Source organism: Capra hircus, chromosome 5, assembly GCF_001704415.2.
Source record: "Capra hircus breed San Clemente chromosome 5, ASM170441v1, whole genome shotgun sequence".
In the NCBI taxonomy this organism is placed as follows: domain Eukaryota; kingdom Metazoa; phylum Chordata; class Mammalia; order Artiodactyla; family Bovidae; genus Capra; species Capra hircus.
In genome coordinates this window covers 78,865,849-78,892,120 of record NC_030812.1, presented here as the reverse complement: position 1 = coordinate 78,892,120, position 26,272 = coordinate 78,865,849, and the positions used below count along the sequence as shown (strand labels likewise).

At 38.7% G+C, this 26,272-nt stretch overlaps 1 protein-coding gene across 1 annotated transcript in view; it reads left to right on the top strand.

The window, feature by feature from the left end:
• Positions 1-26,272, top strand: part of FAR2 (fatty acyl-CoA reductase 2) — a 92,127-nt gene that overhangs the window by 22,557 nt on the left and 43,298 nt on the right. The window contains exon 2 of the mRNA XM_005680707.3: positions 16,056-16,285. Coding sequence (XP_005680764.1) covers positions 16,097-16,285 — 189 coding nt within the window. The 5' untranslated portion in view covers positions 16,056-16,096. The remainder of the gene's footprint in view (positions 1-16,055; positions 16,286-26,272) is intronic.

The following is a 26,272-nucleotide window of genomic DNA, read 5'->3' as shown; positions in this document are numbered from 1 at the left end:
CATAAGAACCTAAATTACCGTCCAGCCATTATTAGTGTGCACTCATCCTCCACACATCAATTTGTTCATTGATTCATCACTTAAATAATGTTGATTGAGCACCTTGAGTTTACTAGGCACTAGAGATAAACAGTGAAGCCACTGTCCTTAAAGAGTTCAAGGGTATGATATAAAATCAATGATGAACATAAATGCAGCTAGAGTGAAGAGCAGACTGAATTTATTCATTCAATTATAGTATCTGGAGCACACAATGATGACTAAGATTTCTGCCCTAGAAGAACTCTAGTTCCTGTACAGCAGAAAATTCACGTACACAAATATAAGAGTGAGAACATCGTTACTTAGTAAGATAAAAAACAAAATATCCTTGCAGTGTTTCTGCCATTTATCCCTTCCCTTCCAGCCTCATTGACCCAACAGTAAAATGTGTCAGGTTTTGTCCAACCTTTCTTTAAATTAAATCCACCCCCCCCAAAAAAAAATATTCCCATTTTATAAATGAAAAACCAGCATCTAGTGATGTCTAAATCACTTACTTAAAGTCATGGCTGGTAAATAGTGGAAATTGAAACTCACATCCCACCTATTTAGATGTTATTACTCCTCTAATTATATTAAAGTTTTCCACATATAACCAGTGGAAGAATCCCACCCAGATCTACTGAGTCAGAATGGGAAGGGGGGGTGGGGTGGAGAGAAGACTGGATCTGCAGTTTGAATAAAGAATACCATGTGAGAACTGTACTGTCTTGCCCTTCATTGAACTCTTCCTTACCTTCAGCCATTGAAATAGATTGGACCATTGAAACAGACTCCATTCTCAGACCCTCTTGTGGTTATAAGTCCCTTGTTTAAAGTCTTCTGCCCTTGTAGAGACCTACCTCTTTATCTGGGTACTGATTTTCCCACAGTCTGTTGTCAGCTACTCTTTTGGCCAAGGATCCCTTGAATTCTTTTTAGGTATTATCTCCTATAGCCATGCTAGTGTGCTCTTAATGTACATATCAGACTTTCTCTCTTCCCTTTGCTGTATTATCATCACTACCTTAAATACCTTCTGAATTGCTGCATCTCCTATCATACACTTTATTTAAAAACCAATTCCACAGTACATAAATGATTTACTGTTCACCCTCAAAAGAAGTTAAAAACTCCTTCCTAAAGTCATCTTAATATTTTATATTATTGTATATGAATAACATATAGTATCTTATACTTTATATAGTATTATATCTATGCCAGACTTTGCCTTTTACCATCATGGTATATGAATTCATTTCCTGGTTGAATTCAGGCCCTTAGAAGATAGGCCAGAGTCCAGACTCAAGAGTTCTTTTGTTTGGGTTTTTGGTCATGCCTCATGGCAGGTATGGAGAAGGCAATGGCACACCACTCCAGTACTCTTGTCTGGAAAATCTCATGGATGGAGGAGCCTGGTAGGCTGCAGTCCATGGGGTCACTAAAAGTCAGACACGACTGAGCAACTTCACTTTCACTTTCCACTTTCATGCACTGGAGAAGGAAATGGCAACCCACTCCAGTGTTCTTGCCTGGAGAATTCCAGGGACGGGGGAGCCTGGTGGGCCATCTATGGGGTCGCACAGAGTCGGACACGACTGAAGTGACTTAGCAGCAGTAGCAGCAGCATCGCAGGTATGTAGGATCTTAGTTCCTTGACAAGGGATCAGACCTGTGCCTCCTGCAGTGGAAGCCCAGATTCTTAACCACTAGACTATCAGGGAAGTCCTCAGAAATTCTTGTATCTTCCCCTTTGCCCCACATCATTATCATAACTTAAGGTAGGGTACATAGAATTCAAAAGGAAATAAAAGTTCATTTTTAATTGATAAGTACACATTAATGTGTACTAGATACAAAATGGTTAATAATAAATTGCATTGACCTATAAATGCTGAAATAATGGTTCTAATTTAGAACTAGATTGCAGAGGTTAGTCTGTGAAATAGCAGCTTAAAAGATATGAAAAATATTCTATCCCTGTCCACGGTAAAATGAACAGAGTGGATTTTACAAGTCCTGTACATACTATGAGAAGCATATGAAACAGGTTATTTGATTGGATAGTATATGTTAATCAGCATGATAAAGGAGTTCAGTGTTATTCACTCAATCATGTCCAGCTCTTTGCAACCCCATGGGCTATAGCCTGCCAGGCTCCTCTGTCCACGGGATTCTCCAGGCAAGATACTGGAGTGGGTTGCCATTCCTTTCTTTAGGGGATCTTCCTGACCAGGAATTGAACCCAGGTATCCTGCATTATAGGCAGATTCTTTACCATCTGAGCCACAGTGATTTAAATAACATAGCAACTGGAGAAGGAAACAGAGTGCTTTAATTTCTTTTATTTATTTATTTATTTTAATTGGAGGCTAGTTACTTTACAATATCATGATGGTTTTTGCCATACATTCACATGAATCAGCCCTGGGTGTACATGTGTTCTCCATCCTGAACCCCCCTCCCACCTCCCTCCCCATCCTATCCCTAAGGGTCATCCCAGTGCACCAGCCCTGAACACCCTGTCTCATGCACTGAACCTGGACTGGTGATCTGTTTCACATAATAATATACATGTTTTAGCTATTCTCACAAATCATCCCACCCTCACCTTCTCTCACAGAGTCCAAAAGTCTGTTCTTTACATCTGTGTCTCTTTTGCTGTCTGGCATATAGGGTCATCATTACCATCTTTCTAAATTCCATATATATGTGTTAATATACTGTATTGGTGTTTTTCTTTCTGACTTACTTCTCTCTGTATAATAGGCTCCAGTTTCATCCACCTCATTAGAACTGATTCAAAAGCTTCTTTTTAATAGTTGCATAATATTCCATTGTGTATATGTACTACAGCTTTCTTATCCATTCATCTGCCAAAGGACTTTAGGTTGCTTCCATGTCCCAGCTATTGTAAACAGTGCTGTGATGAACATTGGGGTACACGGGTCTCTTTCAATTTTGGGTTCCCCGGTGTGTATACCCAGCAGTGGGATTGCTGGGTCATATGGCAATCTTGAGAAAGAAGAATGGAACTGGAGGAATCAACCTGCCTGACTACAAAGCTACAGTCATAAAGACAGTATGGTACTGGCTTTTATTTCTTTGTTCAAGTTACCATCAAAGAGTCTGCATAAGAATTTGCCCCAAATGCAGCTTTTATGGATGGTGTCTGTCTGATAGCTTGTACTTTGTTGTATAAAACCTGTATTTTTCTTCTCATGTTTTATAGCTACTACCCATGGCTTAGTACAAATATGAAGTATATGATTTTTTCACATCTCTAAGTACATTCTCTTAAAGACAAGTACCTAAAATCTTTGTGATAAAATTCATTGCACATTGTCAGAGAAAAATAGGAGTGCTGTTTGTGACTTATTGTTCTTCTGACGTGGGATAAATTCCTATGGAGAGAATTGTAAAAGAGAAAGTGTTAGCTTTACTTCGGAACTTAGTTCTTCATGAAGCCCTAGCTGTGTATTTCAAAATGCATTGGATAATCACCTTTATTCAGATGTTTCCTGTCAATTTATTGGCACAGGTTATGATCAGGAGCTTCAATGAAGAAATAAGGATTTCTGATTTAGTGTATCATATCAATGTATGTATAATCAACTAACCTTTATATTAACCTTTAAGAAAGATATAATTTACCACAAGGTTCAAGAGTAGTTGAGTTCAGTCACATCTTTAGGGTCCACTCTTAACTGTAGATCTCTTGCTATTTCTGCCACATCTGCAGCTCCTTTCTCCACTGAAGCTTCAAACTCCTCATTATCCTTTAGGGTTGGAATCAAATTCTTCCAAACTATTTTTAGTGTTGAGATTTTTACCTCCTCCCATGAATCACAAATGTTTTTGATGGCATCTAGAATGATGAATTCTTTCCAGAAGGTTTTCAACTTATGTTGCCCAGATCCATCAGCGTAATCACTGCCTATGGCAGCTGTAACCTTCAGTTCAGTTCACTTCAGCCCCTCAGTCATGTCTGACTCTGCAATCCCCCAGACTGCAGCACGCCAAGCTTCCCTGTTTATCACCACCTCCCAAAGCTTACTCAAACTCATGTCCATTGAGTTGGTGATGCCATCCAAGCATCTCATCCTCTGTTGTCCCCTTCTCCTGCCTTGAATTCTTCCCAGCATCAGGGTCTTTTCCAGTGAGTCAGTTCTTCACATCAGGTGGCCAAAGCATTGGAGTTTCAGCTTCAGCATCAGTCCTTCCAATGAACACTCTGGACTGATTTCCTTTAGGATTGACTGGTGTGATCTCCTTGCAGTCCAGGGGATTCTCAAGAGTCTTCTCCAACACCACAGTTCCAAAGCATCAATTCTTCAGTGCCCAGCTTTCTTTATAGTCCAACTTTCACATCCATACATGACTACTATAAAAACCATAGCTTTGACTAAACAGACTTTTGTTGGCAAAGTAATGTTTCTGCTTTTTAATATGCTATCTAGGTTAGTCATAGCTTTTCTTCCAAGGAGCAAGCGTCTTTTAATTTCATGGTTACAGTCACCTTCTGCAGTGATTTTGGAGCCCAAGAAAATATGGAAAATCTATGTCATGTCATCCCCTAAAAGAAATAGTCTTTAATTCTAAGCAGAACATGAAAAAGTGTGTTGGTTTACTACTCATTTGGTTAGGTTCCTTTTTCCATTGGGTTAATAGATCAACCATTCTTTTATTCATAACCGAACTCAATTTTTACTTCAAGAGGAAATAGGAAGCATCAAGATTTACATTTGATTATGGTTCTCTTGATATGATTTTGGAATCATCACATGCTGACTGATGTTTGTTTACCTATAAACAATAGTAACAATATCATGTACTTTTATAATACTTTACCATTTAGCAAGAGTGTTTGCATATTATCCACACTTAACATATTATAGCACCACAGTAGGTACATCATACATCTATTGAATCAATTATGATGAAGTTATGTTTTAAAATTATATCTTTCTGCTTTTTTATATCTGTTAAAATTGCAGGTTTTTTTTTTTTTTTTTTCAGACTTCCTAAGGAGTTAAGAAGAAGCAAACTAGGAAGAATGTGTTGAGGTGATTGCTAAGTTTTGTGTTTTTAAGCCAGTCTGGACCATCCTTCCCCAGCTGGGATGGCTTCCAAATTGGTTTCTCTTGATGATGGAGCATTGCTAATTGAATTAGTTAGGCCTGTGCCTCAACACCCCTGGGGGTTATTAATTCCTCCATCAAGATCTTAAAAGTTCTCCCAGAAAAACTTTACGTAACAAGCGCACAGTGAAAAGTATCTAGGTTCATTGCTGAATTACATAATGGGATATACTCCAGAAACCAAAGTTATAAAAAAAGAGCTCTCTGATGAAAACTTTTCTTTCACTAAGTTCTTGACAAACAGATATGTGACTTATATATGGATTTTTTTCATAGAGACAGCATATTTAATTTTCCTGATTTGTACTAAAATAAAATCATACTTTTTTCTGGGGGGAAGGGAACTTTTTTCTCTTCCTCTTTTACATAGATGGATATCCAAGGAACTAAGACTAGATGACTTCCCTGTTTTACTTAGGAGATCTGACCCAAGTAAGAAACTATTTGATTATGCAAACATTCCTAGTCCTTCCAGATGTCACTTTTCTCTTTACATTTTAAAATATATTGTTATATATTGTGTTTGGTTAGAAATTTACTGATTTCTTTAAAATTGTTTTTAAGCTGTTGAGAAAGCATAGCAATTTGTATATTTCCTCTTCTCATGTAAAAGATATTCCTTGACTCAGAAATTGGAAATCATTGCCTTTCATAGCTATTTCTTTTTGCCCTGGCTTTTGTGCCTCTGTGAGTGTGAATAGAATGGACTTGGGCAGTGTAACTCATGTAAAGCCATGGGCTCTGTGCTGTGCTGTGCTTTGTCACTCAGTCGTATCTACTCTACGTCATCCCATGGACTGAGTGTAGCCTTCCAGGCACCTCTATCCATGAGGATTTTCAAGGTATGAATACTGGGGTGGGTCGCCATGCCCTCCTCCAGGAGATCTTTCCAACCCAGGTCTCCCCCATTGCAGGCAGATTCTTTACCAGCTGAACTACAGGGAAGCCCCCATAGGCTCTGACTAGAATTTAATTAGAGCCCTTTTAACACTATGTTGTCCTTTCACTTATAAGATGGATATTTTGGGGGGATTTAATATGCAGATAGTGATTATGGTTAACAGTACTGTATTATATATTCAAAAGTTGCCAAGAGAACAGATTTGGAAATGTTCTCACCACAAAAAGGGTAATTATGTGAGGCTAAGGATGGTGTTAGCTAACACAATGAGGTTAATTATTTGATACGTTTGTAAGTGTATCAGATCAGAACATTTGTATGCCTTAAATTTACACAGTATTATATTTCAACTGTCAATAAAGCTGAGAGGAGGTAGGGGAAGAATTATGTATTTCTGAGAATAGAATTTTATGAATCCTGATAAGGTGGAATATACATTTACTTAAGATCCAAATAAATACAAAATCAATTAAGAGACCAGCAGGATGGACTACAGATTGGGCTGCAGAAGCCCATGGATGGGAGAGATTGAAATAGGCTATGAGACTTGTAGGTTCAGTGACTTATATATGGATTTTTAAGGCTTGAATTATTGAGACCTCTGTTGGCTATCATAAAAGATCTGTCCATATTTTAACAAATGTATGAAAATCAAGAACGAGTATCCCACCTCTGTGCCGCAAAGGTGGAACATTGTGACAGATATATTTGTTCCATTATAGAGTTTTACTCCAGGATGGAAAAGGTAGATATAGATTATTGTTGTGTGACTTTACACACTTAACCAAAAATGTTCATGTCACTGTCCATGCATGTTTGTGTGTGTTGGTCTGCTCAAGTTGCTGTAAGAAAAGACCACAGACTGGATGTCTTAAACTGCAGATGTTAATTTCTCATGGTTCTGAAGACTGGAAGTCCATGATCAAGGTGCCGGTAAATTCAGCTTCTAGTGGAGCTCTCCTCTTAGCTTGGAGACAACTGCCGTCTCACTGTGCCCTTATGTGGCTGTTCCTTGTGGCCATTCCTTGTGGCCGTTGCAGGAGAAACTGTTCTCTGGTGCCCCCTCCTCTGCTTATCAGGAAACTAGTCCTATCCAATGTGCGCCTCATTCTTGTGATCTCATTTAACTTGAAATACCTCTCAAAGGCCTGGTCTCCAAATACCATGACATTAAAGACAGGGGCTTCAACATATGAATTTGGAGGGGACACAGTTCAGTCCATAACGCTGTAATGTCAGTTGAGCCACACCTTTAAAAACACTTTAAATACATCTTAAACTAAGGAAGTTTGCTTTGCAAGTTTCTTTGTGTTTCTAGTGCCCACAAAAAAGAGACTATAAAAATGCCAGCTGCTATTGCTTCCTAAGCAGTTTTTGAAAGTATTTATTATTTAATATGTATCATTAAATGCCCTTTTAAATCATGGGGAAAATTTCAGACATGAAGCAGAAGTCTTTATCATTAATCTCATCTCACTGTTATACAATCACTGTCATTTATTTCCTTCAATCTTTCAACAGGGATTTGTGATAAACATTATGATGTCTTTACAAGTTCTTGTTCTCCTTTGTTTTCATTGAATATTATTTTACAAGTGCATTTCCTTAATTCAGATAGTTACTGAAAGAATTTCAGTGTTTGATTTTGATGAAGCAGACCAACTTTCATTTACTGAGTTTTACAAGATTTTTTTTCAATGAACTAGCCTTGCCCAGTGAACTAGTACTCCTGCCTGAAAAATCCCATGGATCGAGGAGCCTGGTGGGCTACAGTCCACGGGGTCGCTGAGAGTTGGACACGCCTGAGGGACTTCACTTTCCACTTTCATGCATTGGAGAAGGAAATGGCAACACACTCCAGTGTTCTTGCCTGGAGAATCCCAGGGACGGGGGAGCCTGGTGGACTGCCGTCTATGGGGTCGCACAGAGTTGGACACAACTGAAGTGACTTAGCAGCAACAGCAGCAACAGCAGCAGCCCATATTACTGTGCAGATTGTCAACTAAAACCCCACTTGCCTACATGAGATCTCTCCTATTAAACAACGTACTTGAATCTTCAAAAAAAGGCAACAGAACTACCAGTAGATGAGACTGATTTGATTGTTCATAGAATTATTACTATTCAGCAACCAATACTAGATAGCTTTATGTTTCTCAGTCAATTTCAAGCTGGTCTGATTGTCATTCTTTCTTAAATGTTCCCAAATAGGTCTAGATGAATGAAGTTGAGAGGCTCAATCTGTGTGAAAGGTGGGATTAGTAGTCTAATTTATAGCACAGAGGGGCTGCCCAGGTGGTGCTAGTGGTAAAGAACACACTTGCCAATGCAAGGTAGGGGTAAGAGACGCAGGTTCAACTGCTAGGTGAAGATCCCCTGAAGGAGGGCACAGGAACCCACTCCAGTATTCTTGCCTAGGAAATTGCACGGACAGAGGAGCCTAGCGGGCTATAGTCCATAAGGTCACAAAGAGTTGGACATGACTGAGGCGACTTAGCACACATGCACTCATAGCACAGAGACTGAAGGGAATTTGGTTAAATACAAAGCAGAGGATCTTTATCTGGAGTAACCTTCCTTCATCTTCATTTTGAGTTCAGTCAAGATTAACCACATGTGTAATTTGCTTGGGTAAATGTAATTAATTGTGAATAATTCAATATAGATAAAATAGAATGTAAAAGTGGATTATATTTCTACTTAGCTTCACAAATAGAAATTTAAGCTTTGAATTTTGACCCTTTAATAGGATGGACAGAATATTATAAACTGAGAAATTTTAAAAGTACTACTAAGCAGTGGCTCTCTGACAGGGAAGGCAGGTTTTCTCCCAGGAGCCCAGTTAGCAAAGTCTAGAGACATTTTGGGGTTCCCTGGTGGCTCAATCAGTGAAGAATCTGCCTGCAATTCAGGAGACTCGGGTTTAATTCCTGAGTCGGGAAGATCCCCTGGAGAAGGGCATGGCAATCCACTCCAGTAGTCTTGCCAGAAAAATCGCATGGACAGAGGAATCTGATGGGCTACAGACCATAGGGTCACAAACAGTTTGGATATAACTGAAGTGATTGAGCACGCATGCACAGACATGTCAGACTATCACATCTGGCTGGGGACAGAAGGATGTTATGACCCTCTAGTGAATAGAGGCCAGGGTGCTGGTAAACACTCCATATTGTCCTGGAGAGCCCACACAACAAATATTTATCTCTCCCAAAATGTTAATACTGCAAAAAAACAAAAAACCTTGACAAAGTATGATTCCTGAGAGGCAAAACACCTGTTTCTTTTAAAAAAATTTTTCCTTTCAAGGGCTACCAAGAAATATGGATTGTCTACCTTAAATGCTTTCTTGAATCTAAAGTTTTTTATTTTCCAGAGGAACCACCCAAAGAATAATTAAAGTCCCCATATGCTTAAACCTGCAAAAAATGTTTAACTTGGCACAACTGTTTGTGATTCAATATTGTAACACACATTCTCTAGAAATGAGAACAGCCTCACTTCTAGAAAACAAAAGGAGAGTGATAGCTATGGAATCCCACTCATTACCATGGAGAGCTGGTGATCTTAAGGAGAAAAAATGCTCCAGAATATAGGAAAGAAGAATCTAAGCTGCATAAGACCTGTTTACTATTAGTCTCAGTGCCTGGACAGTGCCTGGCACATGTAGACAGTCATTAAAAATGTATTGGCTGACTCTCATGTCAGCCTTGTCAGCCTATTTTTCATTCAGCCTTGCATTATATAGGCTGGTTCAGATATTGTCAAAGTAGTTTATGCTTCTCACAAACTATGTTATAAGCATGAGGAATAGGAAAGTGGCCTTTGTTCTCTGCATTAGTAATCTGACACTATATGAAAGGTAAGCCATGTTCTAAACATGTTCTTCCTTCTAGAGTTATATATCTTCCATTTCTGAGTGTAAAATTATTTTAATTTTTGAAACAATTTAATTGTTTTTTAAATTATGTGTATAGGGATATAAGATGTTATTGGAGGAAGCTGAAAGAAGGGTACACAGACCTTTCTGCACTCTATTTTTAAAATACGTGTTTTTGAAGCACTTATTTGTTTGCTTGGCTGTGCTGGGTCTTAGCTGCAGCATGTGGGATCTTTAGCTGTGTCATGTGGACTCCTTCTTGCAGTGTATGGGATCTAGTTCCCTAACCAGGGATTGAACCTGAGGGCACCTGATTGAGAGCATGAGTTTTAGCCCCTGAATCATCAGGGAAGTTCTGAAACAATCTAATTATTTTAATAAATTATATTGCGCTCAGTCGTTCAGTCCTGTCCAACTCTTTGTGACCCCCTGGACTGTAGCCCACCAGGCTCCTCTGTCCATGGGGATCCTCCAGGCAAGAATACTACAGTGGATTGCCATGCCCTCCTCCAGGGGATCAACCCAACCCAGTGATCGAACCCGGGTCTCCCACATTGCAGGTGGATCTTTACTGTCTGAGCCACCAGGGAAGTCCAAATGAATTATATCAACAATTAGCAATTCCTGGACCTTGCTGATCTATGACATGTAGACTGGGGCTTCCAGGGCCAATTTTTATATGGTAGTTTCTGGGTTCAATAACCAAGCCAATAGCTTGAGAACAGAAGCAAAAGTTTAAAGAAACAACTCTGATGCAGCTTTGATTTGACATTTTTCAGAATCACTTGCTTTAATTGGAGTCTTGACCACTACTCCCCTGCCACCTGCTTTTGCCAATTGGGTACTGAGTGCCAGGAGATACTGGCTTATGCTTTGTTTTCCTCTCAGAGCACTCATTATACTGTGCTATGGTTTTTGTTGTGTTTGAGAAATACTTGGACTGTGGGCAGAGCAGGCACATTCCATTCTTTGAGGACACATCAAGTTTTCCTTTGTCCCACAAGAAATTGGTTCATCAGAGATATGCAACCTGCTCTCTAAAGTTTTTCCTCACACATTGCAAACTTGTCTGGGACCAAAAATCTTAACAGTATCTTTACATTTCTAGAAAATATGACTCCACTAAAGCACACATTATTGCAAAACAAGTACATAACATCTTCAGAACCAGTGAGGTTGGGAAGTTGCACTTTCCAAATTCAGTTTCCCATGTATATTTTCCTGCCAACCATGCTCATGTAAGCCTAATAACATAAACATTTTTATATGTAAAGGAGTTGGAAAGATTTATCATTAAGCACAGTTGCATTCAGGGAAAGCACTTTATTTGGCTTGATGATTGAGTATAAATTCTCTCCTCATATTTCCAAAAGAAGGCATATAAAATACATGTCAAAAGGAAAAGCCAGGAACCTTTCATTAAGATGAAAAATGTGGAAGCAATGACAATACTAATAGACAGTACTAGAGGTAAGTTGTATTTTTTAAGTGTTTTACATGTATTTATTCACATAATTCTTACCACAGCACTAGTAACTGGATACTTTTTCCCCATTTTAATGATGAACAGACTGCAGCACTGAGAGATTAATAATTTGCCTGAGATGACACACCTCGTAAATGGTAGATCTGGGAATTGATTTTAGACAGTCTTGCTTAGACTCTGAATGCTAAACTAGAATATGTGCTGTCTTCCAAACTTGATGACATCACTCTTCTGAGCTTCAAGGCAAGCAAGGCAAGAATATTCAATACTTTCCTCGCATGCTACATTCTTGAGAAAATAATTGGATAGACTGTAATATGAGCAACCTTATGTAACATGACAAAAAGTATCTTTCATTGCTCTTTTGCACAAGGTCCAAATGTGTTCTTCAAAATAATTCTCATATCAATCTTTAATAAACAGAATTTAAATAACTCAGTGAATATAGCTAATATTTGAAATCCGCAATGGTCCCTAAAGTGAATGACGATGATTGTGACTTTTGTCATTGATCCTTATTATATTTATGTTTGTAACAGTCTGTAATTAACTTGTCAGTGTATTTATTTATCAGTATATCCCTGGCCTCCTCTGCTTGAGCTACAGCAAGGATTTATTTGCTTTATCCAACTGTTTATCTTAAGAACTTAGAATCTGGCATAGCAGGTGCACAGAATTATTTGAAATCCATCAATGAATGAATCCTCCATAGGCAAAGAGTTCTGCCGAAGAACATAGACTCAAGATGCTCAAAAGTATAAATTACAACTATAATTTATACCATATTGAACAATAATTTATACCAATTTGGACCATAAAGAAGGCTGAGCACCAAAGATTTGATGTTTTCAAATTGTGGTGCTTGAGAAGACTCTTGAGAATCCCATAAACAGCAAGAAGATCAAACCAGTCAATCCTAAAGGAAATCAACCCTGAATATTCACTGAAAGGACTAATGCTGAAGATGAAGCTCCAATATTTTGGCCAGCTGATGTGAAGAGCCAATTCATTGGAAAAGACCCTGATGCTGGGAAAAATTGAAAGCATGAGGAGAAGGGAGTGACAGAGGATGCGATGGTTGGATGGTATCACCAACTCATGGACCTGAGTTTAAGCAAACTCCTAGGGGGAAGGACATGAAGGACAGGGAAGGACAGGGAAGCCTGGCATACTGCAGTTCATGGCGTTGCAAAGTCAGACACGACTTAGTGACTGAAAAACAGCATGAAAAGTCACTATTTGTTACGGAGTCACTGGAGTTAACTTGGCTAGAGCTAAAGAGGCAGGGTGTTGACCTTTTCCCTTGTTTTTTGTTCTTCTTTACAAGCCCTGATGTTCGGGCCAGTCCCTGGAGTTGTGTTCCATCAGATACACACAAATGGCCAAGAACTGGCTGCAGGCAGCACAGTCAAGGACAGAAAGGAAGGTCTGCTCCCACAGTATGGCCGTGCTTCCTTCAAAGCTCCACTGCTGCCAATCAACAATCTTGAGGCCAGGCTTAAAGACCAAACACTTCTGGTTGCATTTCTATAATGTGGAGTGCTTTTTCTCAGAAGTCACAGCATCCGAGTGCTGCATATGACATCCCACCACCAGACTTGCTCCTGGAAATGATTTTCTCTAAATAAATGAACAGACTGGTTCCAAAAAGGAAAAGGAGTACGTCAAGGCTGTATACTGTCACCCTGCTTATTTAACTTATATGCAGAGTACATCATGAGAAGAAGTGCAAGCTGGAATCAAAATTGCCAGGAGAAATATCAATAACCTCAGATATGCAGATGGCACCACCCTTATGGCAGAAAGTGAAGAGGAACTAAAAAGCCTCTTCATGAAAGTGAAAGAGGAGAGTGAAAAACTTGGCTTAGAGCTCAACATTCAGAAAACGAAGATCATGGCATCTGGTCCCATCACTTCATGGGAAATAGATGGGGAAACAGTGGAAACAGTGTCAGACTTTTATTTTTTGGGTCTCCCAAATCACTGCAGATGGTGACTGCAGCCATGAAATTAAAAGATGCTTACTCCTTGGAAGAAAAGTTATGAGCAACCTAGATAGCATATTCAAAAGCAGAGACATTACTTTGCCAACTAAGGTCCGTCTAGTCAAGGCTATGGTTTTTCCTGTGGTCATGTATGGATGTGAGAGTTGGACTGTGAAGAAAGCTGAGTGCCAAAGAATTGATGCTTTTGAACTGTGGTGTTGGAGAAGAGTGTCCCTTGGACTGCAAGGAGATCCAACCAGTCCATTCTAAAGGAGATCAGCCCTGGGATTTCTTTGGAAGGAATGGTGCTAAAGCTGAAACTCCAGTACTTTGGCCACCTCATGTGAAGAGTTGACTCATTGGAAAAGACTCTGATGCTGGGAGGGATTGGGGGCAGGAGGAGAAGGGAACGACCGAGGATGAGATGGCTGGATGGCATCACCGACTCAATAGACATGATTTTGAGTGAACTCCGGGAGTTGGTGATGGACAGGGAGGCCTGGCGTGCTGCAGTCCATGGGGTCACAAAGAGTCAGACGTGACTGAGCGATTGAACTGAACTGAAATACAACTGCAACTGAGGGACTTCCGTGGCGTCCAGTGGTTAAGACTTCACCTTCCAATGCAGGGGATGTGAGTTTAATCCCTAGTCCAGGAGATAGGGTCCCACATGCCTTGCAGCCAAAAAACCAAACTGTAAAATAGAATTGATATTGTAATAAATTCAATAAAGTCTTTTAAAATGGTCCCCATCAAAAAAAAAAATTTAGTGCATAGGAATGCAAGGGATTTCTGTGTGTTGATTTTATATCCTGCAACTTTACTATTTTCATTGATTAGCTCTAGTAATTTTCTGCTGGAGTCTTTAGGGTTTCCAATTTAGAGGATCATGTCATCTGCAAACAGTGAGAGTTTTACTTATTTTTTTCCAATTTGGATTCCTTTTATTTCTTTTTCTGCTCTGATTGCTGTGGCCAAAACTTCCAAAACTATGTTGAATAGTAGTGGTGAAAGTGGGCACCCTTGTCTTGTTCCTGACTTTAGGGGAAATGCTTTCAGTTTTTCACCATGGAGGATAATGTTTGCTGTGGGTTTGTATATATAGCTTTTATTATGTTGAGTTATGTTCCTTCTATTGCTGTTTTCTGGAGAGTTTTTATCATAAATGGATGTTGAATTTTGTCAAAGGCTTTCTCTGCATCTATTAAGATAATCATATGGCTTTTATTTTCAATTTGTTAATGTGGTGTATTACATTGATTAATTTGCAGATATTGAATAATCTTGCATCCCTGGGATAAAGCCCACTTGGTCATGGTGTATGGTCTTTTTAATATGTTGTTGGATTGGGCATACACACTGAGGAAACCAGAATTGAAAGAGACACGTGTACCCCAATGTTCATAACAGCACTGTTTATAATAGCCAGGACATGGAGGCTACCTAGATGTCCATCAGCAGATGAATGGATAAGAAAGCTGTGGTACATATACACAGTGGAGTATTACTCAGCCATTAAAAAGAATACATTTGAATTAGTTCTAATGAGGTGGATGAAACTGGAGCCTATTATACAGAGTGAAGTAAGCCAGAAAGAAAAACACCAATATAGTATACTAACACATATATATGGAATTTAGAAAGATGGTAATGATAACCCTGTATGCGAGACAACCAAAGAGACACAGATGTATAGAACAGTCTTTTGGACTCTGTGGGAGAGGGAGAGGGTGGGATGATTTGGGAGAATGGCATTGAAACATGTATAATGTCACATAAGAAATGAATTGCCAGTCTAGGTTCGGTGCAGGATACAGGATGCTTGGGGCTGGTGCACTGGGATGACCCAGAGGGATGGTACGGAAGGGAGGGAGGAGGGGGGTTCAGGATGGAGAACACGTGTACACCCATGGCTGATTCATGTTGATGTATGGCAAAACCAATACAATATTGTAAAGTAATTAGCCTCCAATTAACATAAATAAATTTAAATTTAAAAAAAATTTTGTTTAAATAAAATACAACTGCAACCAAATTTAAAAATTACATCATAAGTTGTAAACTTTGATAACTGTTCTCATCTTTGGTGTTGCAGGTTTGGGGCTACTCCTAGCCTTATGAATTACATTCTCCTACGCTGAATTCCTTGTATTATTCCTCCATACAGCATCCTACACAACACCTTGGACCTTTGCTTTTGATCTTTCCTTGGTCTGGAATGCCCTTACCCCGATCCTTATCTCTTTTCAAATTTGACCACTGGTGTCACCTTCTGTAGGGGCCTTCCCGAAATTTCCAGATCCTGCTATGTACCCTTTCTTTGTGCTTTCTTTGGTTTTAGAATTACCATATAATATTTAATAGTTTCTAGGAATCCTCCATTAGACTACAAGCAATTCCTTGAGAGCAGGAACCACGTCTTACTCATTTCTTGCCCACAGTTGCTGGCATCATGTCAGGCATAGAGATTAATCTCAAGAAATATTGATGGAAATGAATTGTGTTGCCAATAAACCATGATGCTATCACTCCATCTGACCCTTTTCTGCCTTCAGCTCCTGGAAATGCTAGCAACATTTTAAATGACTGCATTTTAGCACTTCTAAGAATATAATCTTTTGTTATTTCTCTTTCTTTTCAGGAACCTCTTTCTGAAGCTATCGAAGACAAAAGGGAAGAATCATGTCCATGATTGCAGCTTTCTATGGTGGCAAGTCCATTCTCATTACTGGGGCCACAGGCTTCTTGGGCAAAGTGTTGATGGAGAAGCTATTTCGCACCAGCCCAGACCTGAAAGTCATTTACGTCCTGGTGAGGCCCAAGCAGGGCCAGACCCTGCAGCAGAGGGTTTTCCAGATCCTAGATAGTAAGGTATGCCTTATGGGAAGCATCTTGGGGGATGGTGACTCACTGCAATATTCCCTTATAGCCCCAGATGCAGATGGGACCCAGAATATCTGGGCAGATAGGGGAGAGGAGACAAAACAAGAGAGCAACCAACAGTTCATGGAAATCTACTGTAGAATGCAAGAAACATCTTTCATTTCTGGAAGGTGTTTAACTGGAAAAAAGAACCTTGAAAAGCTTTTTCGCTTCACTTTGAAAGAGCCAGTGTGCCCTTTCCCTAATTTGCTGTATGTTGAAACCAGCTCTTGATTGGATTAGAATATGCTGGTGAAATAAAGGAGAAAATGAGGTCAAATTTGAGATTCCTTGGGGGGAGGGAGGCTTTGATGGAAAATATACTGTAACTGAATAAACCTCCTGAAGAAAAAAAGAAAAAAGAAATCTGTGGTGTTTTCCCTTAAGAGGGGAAAGAGTGCTTAGACCCTGTCCAGGGCAAATGAGCAGATAACATAAATATCTGCAAATTACCCAGTAAGAATCAAAATGCTAAAACTTTCCAAGTGGACTCAGTTCAGTTCAGTTCAGTTCAGTCGCTCGGTCGTGTCTGACTCTTTGCGACCCTATGGACTGCAGCATGCCAGGCTTCCCTGTCCATCACCAACTCCCGGAGTTTACTCAAACTCATGTCCACTGAGTCGGTGATGCCATCCAACCATTTCATCCTCTGTCATCCCCTTCTCCTCCCACCTTCAATCTTTCCCAGCATCAGGGTATTTTCCAAGGAGTCAGTTCTTTGCATCAGGTGGCCAGAGTATTGGAGTTTCAGCTTCAGTATAAGTCCTTCCAATGAATATTCAGGACTGATCTCCTTTAGGATGGACTGGTTGGATCTCCTTGCAGTCCAAGGGACTCTCAAGAGTCTTCTCCAACACCACAGTTCAAAGCATCAATTCTTTGGCACTCAGCTTTCTTTATAGTCCAACTGTTACATCCATACAGGACTACTGGAAAAACCATAGCTTTGACTAGATGGGCCTTTGTTGGCAAAGTAATGTCTCTGCTTTTTAATATGCTGTCTAGGTTGGTCATAACTTTTCTTCTAAGGAGTAAGCGAGTGGACTCACCAGGCTTCAAATCTATCACAAGTTTATCCAAACTCTTCCTTAATTTTCTTCTAAATTGAGGGTAGCTTTCCTCAAAATTTTTGGAGAGTCATTTACATATTATATCATATCATATTATAAATATAAACAGATATGATTACTAAGTAGCCATGCAGTAATAGCTTCAGTTGTCTAAATGCTGCAAGTTATATACTTTATCTATGATAACTTGACATTTCTCTTACCCTACTTCTGTTATCCTGTAAATTCCTCTAAGGGAAAAACATGCAAATGAAATATATGTGTGAATGAGCATTTGAGTCTCAAACTCTCTCACTCCCTTCCCAAATTATGAATATATCACCTCATGTCTTCATTTTTATATTTGAAAGCTTTGGTATGAAACACTTTGTCAGTTTATACCTCTTACCCTTCAGCTTGCAACGTTTAAAAACAATGACCTCGTAGGGTTGCCATAGGAGTTAAATATATGTGTCTGGAATGTACAAGGTTAACAAAAGGAAGATTTAAATGAGAATTTTTTACAAAGTCTCCTTTCCAGTGTTTAGGCCTGCTGACATCTAACAGAGATGTGTGTCTGATAGCACAGCACATTATAGACACCCAGTAAGCTTGATGTCTATATTTTATCTGCTGGTACCAGCATGAGATTTTGTATAAACCATCATCAAGAGAAGCACAAAAGTCTCCTGTATCTCATGGCCTAACTCAGCTGTGGGACAAGTAATAATGGCTGACACTTACTGGATACTTAGTACGTGGCAGACATTTCTCAATGGCTTTTTCATGACTTGCGTGCTCAGCCACTTTAGTCGTGTCTGACTCTTGCCACCCCATGGACTGCAGCCCACTAGGCTCCTCAGTCCATAGGATTCTCCAGGCAAGAATACTGGATTGGGCGGCCATACCCTCCTCCACGGGATCTTCCCCACCCAGAGATCCAGCCCATGTCTCTTGTTTCCTTCATCAGCCGGCAGATTCTTTACCACTGGCACCTCCTGGGAAGCCCCTTTCATGTCTTATCTCGTTGATTTTTCAACAATGCTGTGAAGTGAGAATTATTAATATCCAAATTTGTTAAATGAGATAAATGAGACCAGAAGTATTAAATTACCAACGATCTGTGCTTAGTCACTCACTCGTGTCCAATTATTTGTGACTTCCAACCCAAAGATTGAACCCGGTCTTCTGCATTGCAGGCAGATTTTTTACCATCTGGGCCATCAGAGAAGCCCACCCAAGGTCACACAGTCAATAAATAAGCTCACCAAAGGTCACCCAGTTAGTAAATAAGAGCATTAGACTTTAGAGACCCTACCCCAGCCTGCCTCCAGGGCAAGTATGCCTGCATTGTAACTAATGGTCCTGAAGAATAAAATTTAAAAAAAAAAAAAGGCTGATGTGGCATAAAACCAAAATCTAGAAGACACTCACAGATCTCTCTTCTTATACAGCTTTGCTCAGCTATACATCCCTGATGGACTTTGTTTTCATCACACATTTAGCTTTGTAGTCAGCTTATGAATTTCTAGATAACTATTGTGACAGAGAATCTTGCGGTCAGCCTAGTCTCCACCTCCTGTTACATTCAATGTGCTGTATTTGATAACTCTGAGACATTACTTTTGTTATGGAACTCTTGATTCTACTATTAATATCATTTGTGAAACTGATTTGCAAACCTTTAGCCCTGTTTTCACTATTGGGCTATTTATAACTGTCAGCTGTTAACTTTTATAAAGAGTGGTTCTCAGACTGTGGTCTCCCAACCAGCAGCATCAGTATTACCTGGGAGCTATCTGTTGCTATCGGATAGTGCTTAAAATCATGGGCTTCAGGAGCAGATTGATCTGTGTTTGAATCTCAGCACCACTGATAAACCGTGGGACAGTGTGCAAGATATACACTTTACTGATCCTTAGTTTCCTTATCTGTAAAACGGGATAATAATACTTTACTCACGTACATATATGACAGTCTTTGAATGAAGAGAGCTGGCTCTCCCTAAAGCTGTCTTTTGAGATTGATGGAACTTCTTTTCTGGAAACCCTCAGCAAAATTTGCCTTACATCTCATCAGTCAGGGTTAGGTTATGTATCAATTTCTGAACCAACCTGTGTAGCCTGAAGTATGCCATATACTAATTTGTTCAGAAACTCCAGATCTTAGCCTATCACTGTTCATGTGGAAATTCTCAATAATCTCACAGAGAATCTTAAATTAGGGACATAAATCAATTATAATTTATTAAGTTTATAGGGAGATCTAAGCTGACATATGGGTTGACAAGGCAAAATAAATTTCTCTGTGTTTTGTTAATGTAAAATATAAAGTAATCAGTTTGTGGTACTTTTTAATTTTTAAACATTAATTTATTGATTGGCTGTGCTGGGTCTTCCCTGCTGCAGGGGCTTGTCTCCAGTTGCAGCAAGCAGGGGCTGCTCTCGAGTTGCAAGGCACGGGCTTCTCACTGCGGTGGCTTGTCCTTGTGAAGCATGTCTCGGTGGTGTTCAGGCTTCAGGAGCTGCAGCACGTGGGCTCAGTAGTTGTGGCTCCCAGGCTCCAGAGCGAAGTCTCAATAGTTGTGGCTCATGGGCTTAGCTGCTCCACTGCATGCACGATCTTTCTGGATCAGGGATCCAACCTGTTATCTCCTGCACTGACAGGCAGATTCTTTACCACTGTACCACCAGGGAAGCCCCTCAGCTTTATATTTTAACTGATCCAGAGCACACCCATAAGTTTGTCATCTCCAATGCAGAGAGAATGTAGTGTAGTGTCAGTCGCTTAGTCGTGTCTGACTCTTTGTGATCCTATGGGCTGTAGCCCACCAGGCTCCTCTGTCCATCGAATTCTCTAGGCAAGAATACTGGAGTGGATTGCCATTCCCTTTTCCAGAGGATCTTCTTGACCCAGTGATCGAACCCAGGTCTCTTGCATTGCAGGCAGATTCTTTACCATTTGAGCTACAGGGAAGAGAAAACTTGGTGGTATCTTAAAACCAAGAAAACTACATTCAGCAGCCATCTGCTAAATTCCTCAATGCTCAGGACTTTCCATTTCTAGTCCAGCAGTTGTGTTCCAGTTGCAATTTTAAAACATTTTCTCCAAATCTTTCAAGATAGCCCTAATAGAATCAAATCCAGCATAGAAAGTCAGTTTCCTATAAGCAGTCTCATCTACCTACCACCTTGCTAAGCCTTCCTTCACACAGGCTCCTAAATTCAACATCAGAATAAAAGGTATTTTTCCTTTGTCACTAAAAAAATCTTTCCTTTGTCTCAAAGAGACTTTGCTGTAACAGTAACACTATTGAAGATATGTATAAATGATTATAAAGTGAACAATTACTGTAGCACCAAAATGCTCAAGAAATTGAAATATTGAAATACGGACATGTCTTCTTACATCTCTATTTCTGGTTTTGTAGCAAAGGCATTAATTATACTTCCACAAATTTTGACTTATATGGTCAGATAGAAGGAGAAGGCCTGGGCTTCATAAAAAAAGACTGATGTAGTTTAGCATTTTTGCAGCATTTCACTAAAAGTTGAAAATACTCCATATGAAATCTAATCTTCCTCTATTTGCTTAGACTTTGGAGGGAAACAGTACAAGTTGGTTATTCCAAATATTTGGGACCCCACATCCAACTTTCCAATATAGGGTTATATTTAAAGGAATATACACAGACAACTTGGTGCAGGAGACCTGGATTTGATCTTTGGGTCAGGAAGAGCCCCAAGGAGAAGACACCTCACTCCAGTATTCTTGCCTGGAGAATTCCATAGACAGAGAATTCCATACCCCACACAGTCCATGGGGTAGCAGAGTTGGATGTAACTGAGCAACTAACACTTTCACTTTCACTTGACATTCTGCAGGTAATCAACCAAATTTGTTCAGTGAATGAATTTAATGTATTCCAGTTCTTCAGACCAGTCTTTTACTTCTATTGTGTGACCACTCTTACCCTAGGTTTTTACTCAGAGAAGTTTTCCTGTATGGATTAGAATTTCTTCCAGAAGGCCTCTGATTTTACAAATTTTTGTTAAATATCTTCTATGAATCAAGACCAGTCTAGAGTGTGCCATTGAACTTCATTTGGACATGGAGTGATTTAAATGTACCCATGCCTTATTCCCAAGAAAGATCTGGTATCACTTTTAAGCACTGCTTGTCTCCTGCCACACAACAGTGATGCATGAATTCTTACCGAGCTGTATTAATAGTAATACAGTGTGCTTAAAAGTAGGTTAATGGTATCAGGTGTGCAAGGCTTGGAAACTTTTCTTTAATTATAATAAATAAAAATGTTACCAGTTTGCCTTTGATTCCCATTGCATTCAGAGGAAATATGATTGAGCTTATCTATTAAAAGCCTGTTCCTCTATCTATTAAAATTCGTTCATCAGTTTCATTACTTTTCTTTTATGGTATGGATAGCAACCACTTTCACTTCCTGTTTCCATGCCTTCACAGGGAGACATTTAAGTGGGAATGCTTTGGAGAGAAGGTTATTTTTAACTATTTGGTCATATAGGACTGGAACTTAAGAATCAAAAGAGAGGATCAGTTTCCTCACATGTGACTCAGATCCTTGAGTATTTTCAGAGCACCTAAAGGAACACATCAATTGAGATAAATCTATCTGAATTAATGGCAGATTCTTGAGGACTTTCTCACAAAGATAAGGTGGCACTTTAAAAAAACAACCAGACATATATGTAAGGACTGTAAAATATATATTTATTGTAGTATTATTTACGTAGCAAACGTGGAATCAATCTGAATGTTCCACAGTTGAGGAAGGGTACACAGATGTGTTGGACTGTTATGCAGGCACTAAAGTTTATATTTTATAAAATATTAAATAATATGAAAAAGTGCTTATAATACATTCAGAACCAAAAAAATGCAAAATAACATCCAGTGTAATCTCAAGTAATGACCCTAAATAAGTGCTGATGGGATCTTGGATTAATTTTAGTCTCATACTATAATAAGCATGTTTATTTTCATGGTGAGGGAAAAATGTACTGTCTTTTGTAGTGGAAAATCAGAACAATAATCATTCTCCAAAAGAATTCTCTAAATATAATCACAATGAAGATGTTTTATTTTTATGGTGGGAGAAAAAGCCCACTTTTTAAGATGGTAAATAAATAAGGCAGCAAAGCAATCACAAATTTCTAAAATTGTGGAATCAGCTATAAGTTCAGTTAATGTTTAGTTTTGAGACTTTATCAAAATAAACTAGTTTGATTTACTTTTGATTAAAAATATGATTCTAAACCTATAACATTGTTTTTAAGAAAGATCTCCTAATTTCTTTTACAAAATCTGTGGAGTTTCTAGAGGAAATAAGCCAAATTTCCAGTGCTGACATGTGAACATGCTTACCACAGACCCACTTATGGGTTGCCAGGAAGCCCAAGCTGCCTGCTTAGTCTCTTATTATGAAAAATGTGCCCATTTACCTGAACCAACCAGTTTTCCAACTAGGAAAAACCATTTTCAGTGGTGAAATTTATTTTATGTTGCTATCTAGAATATGGCTTTGTTTAACAAGACATGATTCTTTCCCACTACAACAGATAATTGGTTGCAAATAAATCATTCAATTGTGAAGTTCAAAGTGTTGAGAGCATTTTGAGGTTTTTTAGTGCCTTAAAGATGTGTTCCTTTGTATAACAATGATATCCCATTTATATCCATTTAGGATCTGAAGTTGGTCATAACCTACTCTGAATAACTTACACCCGTGGTGGATTCATGTCAATGTATGGCAAAACCAATACAGTATTGTAAAGTAAAATAAAGTAAAAATAAAAATTAGAAAAAAAACAAACATCAAGAAGACAATATCCATATCTGAAAAATAAAACCACAAGTAGATGAATTTATATTGAGTGAGGTAGTTAATTAAGAGTGAGGTCAGAATCTAAAAAAGAAAAAGATATTTGAGAGAATATCAGAAATGCTTGGGCTTTTCCTCTTAAGCTATAGTAATTAGGTAAGGCAAGGTTTATGGTGAGATGTTGCCAGGTTTAGAATGCAGCATATGAGAAGACTAGGCAAAATTCAGGGTTTTACAGGGAAAGGCTATCCTGTATTATACCACTGGGAAGTGGATTTATAAACAAAAGCAGAGCTTGGCAGGTTGCACTGGATATTTCAAGTCAATTTCTCTGGAAAAATGTGAATTACTCAATAAGCTTGCAGTACCTTTAAGATAAACCTACTTTGAAATACCCTGGAGAGCTTTAGATAGTGAATTATGCTGGGACACACATGGGGCCCTCGATTCATAGAACTGATTAGATTTAAGACAATAGAAGATAGCAACATTCCATGAAATAGTTTATTGAATCCTTTTGCAAAACTATCACAGTTTGGTAGTTTTTAGAAGACATTAGATCCCTCAGGGGAAAAATAACGCATTTAAAGAAATTAACTTCTACCAAATAACATCTGCAAAGAAAAGACCAGCACTCTAACATCACTATTAAGAAGCACCCAACAGAAAAGTGGGCTTCCCAGGGGGCACTAGTGGTAAAGAACCCACCTGCCAATACAGGAGATAAAGAGATGCAAGTTTGATCCCGGGGTCAGGAATGGGTTGCCATGGGTTGCCCTGGAGGACGGCATGGCAACCCACTCCAGTATTCTTGCCTGGAGAATCCCATGGACAGAGAAGCCTGGTGGTCTATAGTCCATAGGGTTGCAAAGAGTAGGACATGACTGAAGCAACTTGCACAGCACAGCACACACACTGTGGCTCCACCCTTCCTTCCTACAACAGAAAAGTTAGTTTCATATAATATAAAAGTTCCTTGTTAGTTTGCATAGAATTTCATTAGGAAGAATAGCATTTTCATATTTGGTTCAGGCTACCCTGTGTAAAAGTTGCTTGTTCAGAACTTCCAGAAGATGAATTTCTGATTGATATTAATGATTCTGTTAGATCTCTATTTAAAGCAAAGGCAATTAAAAAAAAAAAAGTTTGTATTTTAAATTCCCAAAGTCAGTTTTGTTCCATTACTATATTTTATTTTTCCTAAGAAACTAATGATCCCACAAAAAGCAAGAGGCTTTTATAAATTTGGGACAACTAGAGGGAATATAACCTTTCCAGGAATTAAAATTCCCCCATGATTAACAGACACATACTTTTGAAAGGGTATAACTGGTTCTCAGTTTGACAGTTACTCAACTCAAATTAGTTGAAGTGTGTTAAGCCTCCCTTCTATGGGTGATTTCTTTCCCTTTAAGAAAAAAAAAAAAAAAGCCTTTTAAAATTAATTTTGTCTTCTTTAAGGTCCCAGAAACAGAAGTAATTTATTTCTCAATCTCTTGTTTTCTTTTACAATACCATTCACTAGTTCATTCAATCACTAGTATGATTTTACATGTCCAACTTCTTTCTTTCTTTTAAAATTTCTTCCAATCACATTATCTTTTTCATAGAAGCTTCATATTGCCTATGCTGATTTCACTCCAGAAGTTACCAAGCCACAGGATTCAGCATGACTCTGAAATATATTCAGTTTTTAGAGATACATGGATCACATGGCATAATCAGAAACCTTGGGTGACCCAACACACACAAATGCACATGCATACTGTCTGATTAACACATTTTGGAAATGGAGTATTTCTGATGGAAACAGAAGAGAAGTTTTCCTATTATTAGAAACCTACTAAGTGGTAGCCACTATGCTAGGCATCCGACATTTATTACCCTATTTAATCTTCACAAAACTCCATGGTATGCCTTATTGCTGCAACACAGATAAGAAATTAATCCAAGAAAGTTGTCACCTATCCAAGGAAGTACCAAGGAAGTGGCAAAGCATATTTTAAATGCAGTTCTCCTATCTCTAAAGCCTATTTTTTTCTCCACTGCATTGCTTTACCACCCCTAGGAAATTAATTCCTCTAACCAGGTACTTATTCTGAAAGAACTCTGTGAAAGTGGCTTTTGATGTGGGAACAAGATGTTGAACTGAGTCACCTCTAGCATTTATTACAGATTCTTAAGTGAATTATAATTTTGCTAAATGCAAAACTGTTTTCAATGACAGCAGAATATGTATGATATAGACGTTGTTAACAGTAAATTCTAAGGGTTCTCACCACAAGGAGAATATTTTTGTTCATTTTTTCTTTCTTTTTATTGTTATCTCTATGAGGAGATGGATAGTAATTGAACCTATTGTAATCATTTCACAATATATGTAAATCAAACCATCATGCTATACCTCTTAAGCTTATATAGTGATGTATTCCAATTATTCCTCAATAAAACTGGAAAAAAAAGAATAGTAGAAAAGAATAGCAGAGTATATATAAATTATTAGTTCTCTGAGATCATGAGTGTTACAGTCCTTTGACTGACATTTTAGATAAACATGCACACTAAGACCCCGAGACCCCAAGAAATGAGTAACTTACCCCAGTCACACAGTTAATAAACGGCAGAACTAGGCTTCAAACTCTGGCCTTCCTGAATCCAAAGAGCCAAATCCAAATTAGGATCTTTCTAATACACCAGTGGTTCTCATCTTCAGTGTGGATCAGTGTCCCTAGTGAGCCTGTGCAAAGTACAGTTGCCCAAGCTTCATCTCAGAACTGAGTCAGAATATCTAAGAGTGGTACATCTGGGTTTTTGTCTTTTTAAACAACTTCTCAAGCAATCCTACTGTATGCTAAAATTTGATAACCATAGTACTACATTTAAGACTGCTTTGTGGTCCTAGAGAGTAGTTCTTATGAAAGCAGTAAAAACTTCTAGGTTAATCCTTTATATCTTATGGAAGTTATCAGTAAACTAGCAAAATTCTAACATTTTGTGAATCTTTACATTAGGTATGATGGGTTTTTG